This window comes from Malaya genurostris, chromosome 1, assembly GCF_030247185.1.
Source record: "Malaya genurostris strain Urasoe2022 chromosome 1, Malgen_1.1, whole genome shotgun sequence".
NCBI lineage: Eukaryota > Metazoa > Arthropoda > Insecta > Diptera > Culicidae > Malaya > Malaya genurostris.
The window spans coordinates 108,278,155-108,292,166 of NC_080570.1; the positions used below are offsets into that span (position 1 = coordinate 108,278,155).

Sequence of the window (14,012 nt, forward strand, 5' to 3'; positions counted from 1 at the left end):
GTATAAAAATTGCAGCTTATTTTATAATTTATAGCAGTTAATCCTTGGTTCAAATAATATGATATTCAACTAATAAGAAGAATATGTTTTATTGAATTCAAATCGTTGTGACTATATTAGAATTAGATTTGGATAAGAATTCTATGTAAAAGTGATGCTACGGCGAAGAAAAACTTATGTGAATTTCCTTAAGATATAAACGTATTAATGGAAAAAAATATGGGGTGTTGGTCCAATTTACATTGGAATGTTCAACATAGAACTCGTATGGGGCAATAATCTGTTTTCACACTTTTACTGAACATCTCGCTCAAACAAAAATTTAGGTTGTTGTCTTCTACTTTTTACTTGTTTAAAAAAAATCATGATGTTAACAACTGTTACTGATATTTGATTCAATCAGTGCCATCAAAGCGAGACGGGTATCATCTGAGCAATAAAAACCCGGCATGGTTCATTTAACATAGAATGGACACCAGTGCGAGCGAATTTCTCTCGATAACTTGTTACGAGTTAGCACGCTGCTGTGGGATTCTCTCTGAAGCAACAAACGGTCGCTTATTCTCGTTTTTCGATCCGATTATAGGCAGTGGATAATTGCGATAGAATCATTTTACTATTGCCACATATTCTAACTATGTGCATATAACCTTTCAATAAGTTGTGTCTATGAAAATGTCTGTGAATGTACCACACCAAGGTTTTGAAATATTGTAACCTAGTATGAGAATCATCGATTCGATTTTCTGCTATAATTGCCAACTTGCGAATCTCTCTTGGTAAATCATTCACCGATCATTATCAGACTGTGAATTTTTAAGAGCCGTGAAACACTCAGAGTATGAAGTGGAGCGAAGAAATGTAGAAAAAATCTGCATTAAGACTCAGCGAATTCTTGTAGCATCTTCTATCAGATTGAAAATGTTTAGGGTTGTTACGAAAAATTTCACAATTAAAATCAATCGAAAACTAAAACGCGCGAAATCCGCGCAAAGTTGAAAGCTAAAACGCGCAATATTCGAGCGAAGCATTACACCACTATTGTTAATGCAGATGATACTTTCCGAAGAACTTGAAAATCCACATAAATATAGTTTAAAAATCTGCATAAGTTTGTCATATAAACACAATAAATAAATCCGCATACAACACATTACTTTGAGAAACCCCATGAAAATGATTTCATTTTTATTCTCCATCTTTTTCGATGTCCTTAGTTAATTTATACTTACAAATGTACGCAAATAGTTACAGTAAAAAGAAAATTGCTTACAATAGTGGTTTTGAGAAAAGTTATACAGATTTCAGCGAAGACTATTTTTTTGCTTTAACATCTTCTTGCTCGGCAAGTTTTTTTTTCTATCGGTAAGAGGAATTTTAAAGTAGACAACATCAGGATGATCTGATTTACTCTTTTTAATTTCAGTTTCAATTATTTATCGCCTTCTGTTCAGTTTTGCTCTCCAGCAGGCATAATACCTTCACATCTTTTGCATCAACAGATTACAATCATCCAAATGATATATTTCCTTAAATCTAGTACTTCTATAGTAACTAAATCTAATGAGATAATAACATGAGGAACGATTTTGAGTCGCTTCAATGCGTTGGATAATCCGAATAGCTTAGAGGCATTGTTGATAGTAAACTCTATGCGCTCTTTCAAATTTAACTTCAATCCAGAAGAATCCAGAAGAACACCCAGGTCCTTAACAGACGATGTGCGTTCGAGAACAGTTGGTGAAATATTAGAGTCGACCTTGAATACAGACTTTTTGCGACTAAAGCTTGCTTCAAATAGAATTGGAACAAAGACAATTGCCTGTATTTCAGTTATTTATTATTGTATTCAAGATCTTTTTTTATACAAAAGTAGCGTTTTCTTCATACTTTTAAGAAAAAATACGGATAGAATTATTCGTCACGGTTTTGAAGGAATTCTCGAATTTTTCCTGTAACACGGCTCAGTAGGCGGCGCACACCTTCTTCGTCCATCGTTTTAGCTATTTTATTCCATCAGGTCGTCATCTGATTGATGTCTTTGACAACGTTTCCCTTTGCCTTGAGTCTCCTCTTCATGATTGCCCAGTATTTCTCAATAGGGCGGAACTGGGGGCAGTTGAGTGGGTTAAGGTTTTTCGGAACAAACTGGACCACTTTCTCTCTGCATACCATTCTTAAACGGCTTTGCTGTAATGACAGCTTGCCAAATCTGGCCAAAACATTACAGGATGGTCGTGGGATCGAATGAACGGCAAAATTCGATTTTGGAGACAATCTTTTTGGTATAGTTCCGATGTCATTGTCTTATTTGTAACGAAAACTTTCGTTTTTTTGCCGCAGCTGCAAATGCCCGGCCAAATCATAAATTTTCTTACAAATTTGTCGGCAAAAACAAATTTAAATTTGGCTGGAACATCCCCCCGAGCCGTTGCTAAGTAAAATTTTTGACCTGGGATTTGACCGAAGTCAGCCTGGACACAGGTTTCATCGTCCATCAGAAGACACCCGTTGAACTTGGTCAGCACCTGGTCATATAGTTTCCGAGCACGAATTTTGACCACACTATTCTGTTTCATGGTCCGATTTGGCTGTTTGCTAGCTCGATACGACTTGATTCCTTCCCGGAGTCGAGTTCTCCTCACGGTACTATGGGCAGCACCGAATTTTCTGGCCAAATCACGGTCCGACAGATTAGGATTCCTCTTAATCGTCTTCAAAATCTTACCACGCAATTTCCGGTCATCAGTTCGACTCCGACGATCGGCTTGAGGCTTCCGAATCGTCGTCAATGTTTCCTTATACCGTTTGATAACGCGCCATACGGTATTTCTGGGCAATTTCAGCTGTTTAGCTAGCCTAGATGCAGACCACAATGGATTTTCCAAATAACTGTGCACAATTTTTTTTCCTTCTTTCGGCTTCCATGTTGATTGTTTACAAAGTACAGTCGATTTTCGGAATGTCAAAAATCATACGTGAAGCTGACAAAATTCCCGACACGTGGGCGCCAAGAGCTTCCAAATCCGTCCATCAGGAGCGCCACAATATGAGCAAAAGTTTGTTCCAATTCTAAATGAAGCAAGCTTTAAAAGAGATGACGGAGCATTTAGTGGCATTTATAACCATTTTGTTGATGTTACACCAATAAGTTAAATTATCCAACTGTTTTTGTAGGAACTCTGAGTCAGCTGCAGATGTGATTATATGAAACTATTTAAAGTCAAGAACGAACGATAGTTTTATACACTTGATCGAAAAATTTAGATCGTTGACATACAATAATATTATAAACGGTCCAAGGTGACTTCCTTGAGGAACTCCAGAGGTAACAGCAAATAATGAGGTTGTACAGTCTTGTATTTTCACTATCATTTCATGACTAATAAGATATGATTGATGCCAATTCAAAAATGATCCGTTTAATCCCAGTCTACTTAACTTGGAGATCGTTATGTGATGAATGATTTTGTCGAACGCAGCAGCGAAATCGGAGTATATAGAATCTACTTGTAGTCGAACTTGTAAAGAAGGTATGACGAAAGAAGTGAAGGTTACTTAACTTGTGGAAGTTGATCGCTTTGGCTTGAATCCATGCTGAGTCTCAGACATTTAGTTAGAGCAACTATTTGTTACAAAATCCAGAACTATAATTTCAAAATTTTGTCCTCTGAAGAAAACATTTTCTAGAATCGCCTTCTCGTAAATTTTGGTTTTATCAAGGTGAAAATTCACCAATTCGGCCAGTTCGACCAATTGCTGAAACGTTCGCTCAATTCACAAGCTTCAAAAATTTATAAACTTTTTTTCGAACAAATGATTTACAAATGTGAAATGTTGTTTCTTGAAATTCGCACCATCGCATGAAAATCTGAGCAGAAACCGCGCTAAATCCGTGAAAATCGCCAAATCCGCGCGACCGTAACAACCCTGAATGTTGTATACAATGTAGAGAAATATGGAGCCGCTTCTGCCAAATTATCGGGAATCACCAACACTGATCTTAATTATTCTCGAAAACTAAATATTTTGCTTGTTCTGGCAAATCCTCTGAACGTCTTCTAGTTTTGTATTGTTTGACAAAGCCAAAATCGAATCTGTAGTTAACAGTTAACCTCTTAAGAACATTTAGGATATTCACAACCGGGTTGAATTTTCTAGCGATGCTCTCTGAAGTTTCGGATACTTTTCTTTCGAAAAGAATGAAATTTTGAAAATCCTAGAGAGAAAGATAGTTTGTTTAGAACAAAGGAATGGAATTCAGCTCTGGCAACTCAGAAACAAAAATTCTCAGTACACATTCATTAGCATGTTGGCGAAATATTACTTGAGTGGGATTGATTAAATAGTGGTTAAAATATATGAAATTGAAACAAAATAACGACGCCCGCCTGGGCTCAGCGGTGCTTCCGTCGTATTGCATATTTTATCGCGTGGCACTTCTAGGGCAAAATTTGATCTATCAATAGTCAACGTTGTTATATCGTACAGATTGCAATGAATCGTCATTAGGTATCAATCATTTTGCCTAGGATTTGAGAGCCGATAAAGATGGGCATCGAATTAGACATAGTTACTTGATAAACGTTACGTTTATTTATTGTGAAAAAAAAAACAGATCGCGAGAAGTTAAATATATGAACGGGTGATAACACTATCGACAGGGTGATTTTCCAGAGTGAAGGTATAGAAGTTTCACGGGTAACTTGATTATAATTTTTCGCAAGTGTATTTATCGTTAGGTCATCCATTTATCGCTATCAACATATGATTCTAGTTGAATAATGAAATAAAAGTTGATTTAAGATAATGACTTCACAATATTTCAAATCAAAAGTGAATTGGATTTTGACTAATACATTACTGCTCACTTGATCAGCTGAAGCGATTGCCTAAAGACTGACAATCGGACAACGGTATACGAGCGCGGCGTGTTTGAGATCACATATTATAATCAGGGTCTCAAAAGATAGCATTACTAATAAATCGCCAAATGAAATTCAAGTGATAAGAAATGTGATGGAAGTGAAATCGCCGCCCTAAGATAATTTCAAACGACGTAATCTCGGCCGTTCGAACAATAGACATATTAATGCAAAAAATTAAAAAAAACAAGTGCAAACTTTTCCAAAATAAGGATGTTCATTTTCGAAAAGCCAAACTGGGTAGTAATAAAAACTCACCTTTTTCCTGTAGCTGTCCGCCTTGGTTGGTTCATAATCTTCCACAAATTCATCATACATGAATTGCAGTGTGAGTGCCGACTTTCCAACGCCACCACTGCCAACCATGATGACTTTGTGCAACGCCGGTCCGACGGTTGGTTTTTTGGACATCGTACTGTTGAGTATTGTATTCGTTATCAGTCACTATTAGACACTACTTCCGAACCGGAAGTAGACCAATTAATCACTGGTTTGTATTTGGTTTCACTTTGCTAACAGATTTAACTCTCTCTATTATTTGGACGTTGCTTTCGGAGATGTGTGCGTGAAAAGAATCGAAGAGTGTGAGGATGAGTGAGGTAATATCTTCTTCTTATGCCCTTTCAACTGAGAGCGTACTGATTACAATGATGCACTGTTTTCTAAGCAACCCGATCGTACAATTCTGCCATGAACACTTGACTATGATTATATCGCTTATCTCTAACAGCACTTCTATGGGCTTTTCATGAACACACCAATATACTACAGGACACAATCACCGTCCGGTCCACCCGTCCGTCCCATAAATTATGTCAATCTCTACAAACTTCGTTGCTATTGTGGTTGTTGTTGTTGTTGTTATTTTTACGTTTCTTGTGGCGTATGTTTTCCCCGTAGTAACTCTGCTACAACCGGCTTTCGTCTGAACGTCGTGACGTCATCCTCTGCAGTTCATTGTGATATACGCCAATCGCATAGCTGCAGATGACGATTGCCAGTCATAAGCGAAAATGGAATGTTGATGCCGCGTCGAGACTGCCCAAGTCCAAGCTTAGCTCAATTGAATCTGTAAGAGAGAGAGTGAATAGAAATTATAATTTATTCGTTATTTCTGGCGATTGGAAAATATGTTCATGTTTACGTTTGGAATTCGGTTCGGGTGGAATAGGATGTGAGGTAGTATTTAAAACTTTGAACGTGAAGTTTTTTTTTTTGAAATTCACATTCAAATAATTCTGCTCGTATACCAGAATGATTCATTGCAAAACACGGTCGGATAAGATTGGAAAATTTACGACTTAAAAGCAGCATTAAAATCATGCATCTGGGATAGTACGCTGCTAAAACAATCGACCTGTAATGTTAGTCCGTGCACGAGTGTTTGGACAAATGATCACGAATTCAATTTACGGTACGTGTGCGATATTTTGTTGTTTTTTCTACTATACGCAGTCAAATCCAAGTTTGCACTGTATTGTATAGTGCGAAGGAGTATCCGTTTCATTCTTTCCCAATTCTAGCAATTTTGAAGCTGAAAAAAATAATACATACATTACTTTTTGCTCGAGTGAACGATTTGTCGTACGGAAGGATGTTTGATAATTAATTAATTACGCAACCTCATCAATATTAATCGTCATATCGTTCTGCTACATTTTGAGTAAAAATTACAATAATTCTCGACAATTAAACTCAATTTTAATGAAACGATTTGTATTTATGATACGAAGGCTGCATTCTCATGGACGAAGAAACGTACGTAGAGATGTATTATGAGCAGCATCGCAGACAAAAGTTGAAATTCGTTTTTGCAGATAAATTCATAAGAACGCTGATCCTACAAGGTATTTGAAGCTGCGGACAACAACCCAGATTTGCTTGACAAACAAGACTATGGATTCCGTCTAACCGATTTTCACGAACTCAGATTCCATTTGAATGGTCTTATGGTCCCATATATCGCAATTGAATTTCACTCCGATCCGACTTCCGGTTCCGGAATTATGGATGATATGCACCAAAACAATGATGAAAAATTGTCACTCACTTTTCTTAGAGGTTGGTTGACCGATATTCACAAACTTAGATTCAGACGAAAGGTCTTATGATCCAATAGATCGCTTTTGAATTTTATCTTTGTCCGAATTTCGGTTCCGGAATTACAAGGCAATATTTGCAAATCTATGAGGAAATGCGCATTCATTTTTCTCGTAAATTTCTTAACCAATTTTCACAAACTAAGATGTAAATAACAAGTCTTGAAATTCTTTAAAAAGTCCCCGAAAATTTGATCCAGATCCGATTTTCGGTTCCGGTATTACAGTGTGATTAGCAAACATGTTCAATTTCATTAGTATTTTTCCACAAGCGATGGGGCAATGAATTGCACAGTTTCATAAAATCATCTAATTTCAAACTGCCTATTTGTTTATTTGGAGCAGGGAAAAGCCCACTGAAGCTTTTAGCTTTCTCTCCAGCAGGTATAAAACCTATCATCTTTTCTACCAACAGATTATAATTATCAATTTCCTTAAATACATTTGTTACTACTTCACACAGCACCATTCTTATCTGTCATACAAAATGATGCAATATCGATACGCATCGGTGTGCTGGTACGGAAAAAGAAAACGTTATCGGCTAGCACACAGCGTACTTTGTTCAATTTTGCATTGCGTGCAGGGTTGCCACATTTAAATCTATATTAACTTGACATAACTGTTTACAAATGGAAAAGGGCATGATACTTTGTACCAAAGAAAGTTTTTGATTTTATTCAAGTTTGCAAAAATAAAGTGATGTTTCCGAAAACAAAAGTAATATGACAAAGGCATCAGGTGGATTAAAAAAGGTTTTTTTTACAATAAACTTCCATTGCAAATATCGTATTAACCTACGACAAACTCATGATCTGAGTTTCTGTATGCAAAAACGAACTACGACTTCATAGGTTTTGTGTGAATGTATGACAATTTTTACACAACAAAATAAGGAAAAAATACAATACAAAAATAGAACGATTAACGTTAACTCGTTAAAAAATCACTTGTAACTAAAACAACTATACACAAACACAATCAGTATCACGTTCGGTTATTATTTGAATTTTTATAAGTTCTTACTACTTCTATCTGTAATGTTGGTATTATGAAAATGTAACACAAAAAGCTTTCAGTTAAGTTTTTAACCAAGGCAAGATTATGGAGTTTTATGTAAACAACATCTTGTTCATGCCGATTAAATATTGAAAACTAAAATTGTGCTACATGTTTACGTTAAATTTTGACATTTGTTCTTCAGTTATGAAAATTACATCGATGCATCGAGTCAAAATTTGGTTCGTGCATCTAGAAAATCCGATCTACTCGCACACCAACATAATAAAAGAACTCCGGGTATGTAATTCGACAGTCAGAAAAATTGGAAAAGGAGGGAACCCAAAACCAGAATCCTGAGAAAAACGTCTAAAAGAGTGACTAAATGTTGAAAGCGGCACCTTAACCTCTCTGTCTGAGGTGTCACTGGCAAACAGAGCGTGTTGCCTACAACCTGAACTGAATTTTGAGGAGAATAATGATGTTATTTTTTCATGATGATACTAGAAATTCCGTCATGTCCACCAACCATGGAAGGATAATCCAAAGATATTGTATTTATTTACAAAGCATTAGTTGTACAACTGAATAGGAAATAAATGTACATGTTAAAGAAATTTTTGACGATACGAAAGATGAATCCTAAAAATTTGAGAGCCTTCGAAATTAGTAACCGACATATAGCTTAAAATCAATTATAATTCCTATGACCTCCACAAAGAATTCACGTTTAAGGACATATTTCGAAAGATTATATTCTCATTCAATTGAGTTTGATCTTCCGGGCCGGGGTTTGAACATATGACAATCGACTAGTGAGACCAGCGCCCTACGCATCGAACCACCAGCACGGGGCCACAAGTGTCACGGGAGGGGGATATTTGTTAGTATACATTCCCGTGCGACTTAGTATGTTCCACACCGAAGATGCTTATTTATTAAAACTTAATTCACAGGTATTAAACGTAAGAGGTGATTGTTAAATGCTATCGCAGAACAATCAAAAACAGCAAAGGGCTGACAGTACATGTGAAATTTGGTCTTTCCGTTTCAACAGACTTCGCAGCCGATTCTTAGCGTACATCAAACTAAAAATGTTATTATATGAAATGAATCGTACAGCTGAGATAATAAAAGGTACGATTATCTGTCTCGAAAATGTTTTCCACATTCACATCAAATCAAACAATATTTGCTTCTATTTGTGATGATGCATTTTTCGTCTGTTGAAGCAAACACATGCATGGAATAAAAACCAATAAAAAGCGTGACTCATTTTCTATCCTAAAGGGCCAACGCAAAGCTATTGCAACTAGGTTAAAAGCAGGAAATTTTCTTTGTGAAACCGTGGATGAATTTCCTGCTGATTGATTGACATCTACTCTACAGTCGGGCGTATAGTTTTTCTGTTTGTTAGTACACTATACAGTCATGTAAGGGATGTGCAAATTCATATACTCGTAAAAAATTCTATTCTATTTTCTTCTGATATCACACATTCCATAACAATTAGTGTATGAGCTGCAAGGTGTAATCATGCTAATCCTTGAAATCATCAAGTTTAAGTAAATCTCGCATCTTAAAAAACACATAAATAAATAGTTGTTCGCCGAGCACAGAAATTTTCATTAACAAACATATTCTCTAAAGTTATGTTCGAAAGTATTGGCATGAATTTTGTTGTTGTTGAACAACACTAAAAACTATAGAATAGCTATAGGTAATAATCAACATGTTTTATATTGCGAGGCGGAAATCAAATTAACGAGTCCTTCTAGACTCGATGAATTCTGCCCGCTAAAAACTATTTTCGTTGGATATCACCCCGTGTCATGCCATGCGCCGGGCTATTTCGGATCCATTGACGGTACCTGCTGAGCTGGAATTCATCGCCAGGACCGGCGTCGCCAATATTTCAATAACCCTCGGCATGCATTGCAACTCGTCAGTCGTCACATTTATTATGGGCCCTTTTATTCCCTACGGTCTACGAACTGGCATTCACTAGCAATTATGGAATCCCTACACGGTGCCAAACCGGACACAGTGGTAACGATGGCGAATTTTGCTCGACGGCACTGAAATTGCAAATCAATATTGCACACAGGTTTTGACCGGACCAGCATATGGATGTGAAACCGTTATTTATGTTTGGCTTGAAAACGTGTTGCCATCCTCGCTTCGCCACATTGCGCAAAGCAAGCAAACAGCTATAGATGCGATCATTAAACGGTCAGTGACCGCCAGACCGGGCCCATTGTAATCTTCGATGTACTCACCGCGTTAAGGTTGAAAATGAACGATGTCAAGAGTATGGCTGATGTCAAGGTGCTGGGGCGTTTCTCCTTAACCACAATGGTTTTATTTGCATTCTCAACGTAAAATTGAGGCATGACTTCGTTGTGCAATTCATAGGCTAAGATATTTCTTGATAAGAATTGCGTTGCTATCTTTCTCTTTCCGAAGGAAGAGAAATCCAATTAAATGTCGCTAATAAGCTTGGCAAGATGAACCGTAAGCGGTCTTGGTCGTCCATATAGCGACAACACAAAGACAAAAAATGTCGCCAAACGAGTTCATAACAGTATCTAATTCGTTAGGATACGTGACTCCATAATCAATAAGTGTTACTGAATCAGTTTGATCATCGGATTCAACTCAATTCGAATTGTTGTGATTTTCCTTCGAAATTCAATATTGACATTGCAGGTCGGGTTCAAACATACGACAATTGGTTTGTGGGACCAACACTATATGCATCGAAATGAAATGATCAAGTTGTCGATCATCGGTGGCGACCATTGAGTGATGAGTATGACATTTTAATTTCACTCAACCGATCTTCGTTCAACTTCTAACTTCATACATAGGATTAGAAAGTTTTTCTTATCTGAATATAATAATCAAAATAATCGGAACAAAAAAATATTGAGAAACGGAAATCAGAAAACTTTCTACACCCACAAAAAAACATCAAAGGTTTTCTTTTACCTCTGTGATTGTAAGTACAGAATATATATTTGCTATGAACGTCTGACATGTTAGAAGATAGTGTGTGAGAATTTTTAATGCCTCGGAGATCTCCGTTTCAATCATGTAACACATGGGCTGAAAAGTCCCGAGCCTAACACATAGATGGCGCTAGTTTTTTTTGCAGATAATACTAACCTTTAAAAGACAACTGTCAAAATTTCATGATATTCTATTCACTAGTTTGTGAGTTATTGTGCTAAGAATGACGCTACTTTTGTTATTTTCAGAAGAATGGATCAAAAACAATTTCGTGTTTTAATTGTACACTGCTCTTGATGGGAAAAAATATCGTTCAAGCAAGCAATGGCGATAACATCAGAAAATATGAAAAAAAAATCTATAAATCGTTTTGCATGATCGAAAAGTGAAGTTGCGTGAGTTAGCTGACATTGTAAAGATATCAAAAGAACGTGTTGAAAGCTCTGTTCAAAGTGGGTGCCGCGTTTGCTTACTGTTGACCAAAAATGAGAACGTGTCGATGATTCTGAACAGTGTTTGACCATGTTTAAACGTAACAAATCGAAACTTTTGTGTCGATATGTGACAATGGATGAAATATGGATTCATCACTTCACTCCAGAATCAAAACGATCGTCATCTGAATCGACAGCAATCAGAGAACCTCGTCCAAAGCACCCGAAAGCAAAACAATCGACTGGAAAGGTTATGGCCACGGTATTTTTGGATGTGCGTGGTGTAATATTTATCGATTATCCTGAGAAAGGAAATACCATTAACAGTGAATATTATATAGCGTCATTGGAGCGCTTGAAGGCTTTAACGACCTCATATGGCAAAGTAAAGAATCCACCGTATTCGCCAGATTTGTCTCCCAGCGACTACTGGCTGTTCGCAGATCTGAAAAAAATGCTCGCCAGTATAAAAAATTTTCGTACGAATGAAAAGGTTATTTTGAGGCAAAAGACACATGGTTTTACAAAAGTGGTATTGAAATGTCAGAGCGGTACTGGAATGATTGCGTTGCTCTTGATACCGTTCGCAGTTTTTCTCGAGAGATCGAAGTCAATCAGCTGTTAAAATAACAAAACCTGTTTTAATCCACCTAGTTGTGTAATGATGCCTTTCTCATTACCATTTTATGCGAAAGTTGTTTTTTTTTTGGATTTTTGAGCACTATTTCTAGAATCGGAGATCTGAGCGGACGTAACCGAGGTTAGATTATATGATTGAAATAGTTTTATAGATAATGTTATTTGCATAGCAACACATGACTTTATAATTTCGGAATAGCCTATGAGATTGTAAAATCTTTTACATTTCCTGAAATTGATTAGAGTCAGTTCAGCAATCTTTGAGAAATCAATGTGAGTTCTGTTTAGAAGTATTCGAGTACTATTTGCGGTATTTAAAACTAAGGAACGGTATGATCAAAAGCGATCCGTTAAACCAAGACCTCTAAATTGGAGCAGTTTTGGATCCAGTTTTGAAGGGTTATCGCGTGTTTTGCAAAGGCACTTCCTATAACAATTTTGAATTCTTATTATTCTAGAAGTGGAAATCGGATCTAGATAAAATTACACAACAATATATTAAACTATAAGACCTTCAATTTGGATCTAGGTTAGTGGAAATCAGTTTAGTCATCGCTGAGAAATAGAAGTGAGTTTCGTTTTGGAGGTTTTCGCCACTACTTCCAATTCATCCGAAACCGAGAGCCGGTAGTACCGAAGTGGATTGTTTTAGGCACCAACTAATAAGAACTGCATCCGAGTAGCGGGGGACTAAAAGGTTAATAAAGTCACATCGAAAAATGCGACGCCATGACTTAAGAAAAAAAGATCACGATTGGTTCAAAGTTTTTTCCGATGATGGACAATAGTAAAACTATTATCTTTACTATTAGCCGGTTGACAACTGATTGCTAGATACACGATAATCATAAACCTTTTGGTAATAAAAATATAAACAAGAATTTCAGTTCGCTTGCTCATCTTATCCAAGTCAGTCGATAAAGCTTACGTTTGGGATGGAAGAAACCAAGTACAGTATTGTGTAGTGAACAATAGAACGACCTCGAAATGAGTGAACCAAACGAACAAAAGCTACCGCCGACACGAAAGAATACAATTATTGTTGACTACAGGCAGTGCAAAATTCGACCTTCGATACGAGAACTTTGCTTAAAGAGCAAATGCATCTTGACATTAAACGTGTGCATTTACTTCAATGCAATTAGACAAATAATGTTGTTTACATCCAGTTTTATAAAGAGTTGGAGTATATACGGAAGATAGTGCTATAGAAGTGCGTGTGCATGATCTTCCCTCAAGTGTCATCGATCCTTATATTCGCAAAACTATGTCCCAATATGGAGAGATTCTCTCTATCGAAAAAGAAAAGTGGAAGAACTTTTTCCCCGGTATTCTAAATGGCGTATGTTTGTTACACATGCGCTTGAGGAGGCCTATACCTTCTTATGTGTCATTCGGTCAGGATACAAGAATACCGTGCAAATCACTGGTTACCTATGACAATCAGATGGCCACATGTCAATATTGCCAAAAAGCTGTTCACTACGGTAAGCCATGTGATAAACCGGACAAGGAGACAACTATACCAAAGGACAACGGTGCTTCCTTCACACCAACCCCAAGCAACCCCAGTAAACCTGTGACAGCCATTAGCAACAATGAAGCATCCCCTTCGACGAAACCATCAGTATCCCCTATATAACAAGGTACACTAGCTACCAAGGATGGCTTTTATCGTATCAAAGAACGTTCGCTGGCAACTCTTCAACGATTGAATCAGTGCCATCAAAGAGAGTTGAAAATCATCGCAACAACAAAAACCCGGCATGGCTCATTTACCACAGAATCGACACCAGTGCGAGAGCGAATTTCTCTCTATGATATTTCTGAGAATCAAAGGTTGGCACGCCGCTGTGAGGATCTTCTCTGAAGCAACAAACGGTCGCTTATTCCCGTTTCGCGAT

The 14,012-nt window shown here is 37.1% G+C and overlaps 1 protein-coding gene across 3 annotated transcripts in view; it reads right to left on the reverse strand.

Moving 5' to 3' along the window:
* LOC131425365 (ras-related protein Ral-a) overlaps positions 1-14,012 on the reverse strand; it is a 66,919-nt gene that overhangs the window by 5,046 nt on the left and 47,861 nt on the right. For all 3 annotated transcript variants that reach the window (XM_058587204.1, XM_058587202.1, XM_058587203.1), the window contains exon 2: positions 5,184-5,994. In XM_058587204.1, the coding sequence (XP_058443187.1) occupies positions 5,184-5,336 (153 nt within the window). In that variant the 5' untranslated portion in view covers positions 5,337-5,994. The remainder of the gene's footprint in view (positions 1-5,183; positions 5,995-14,012) is intronic.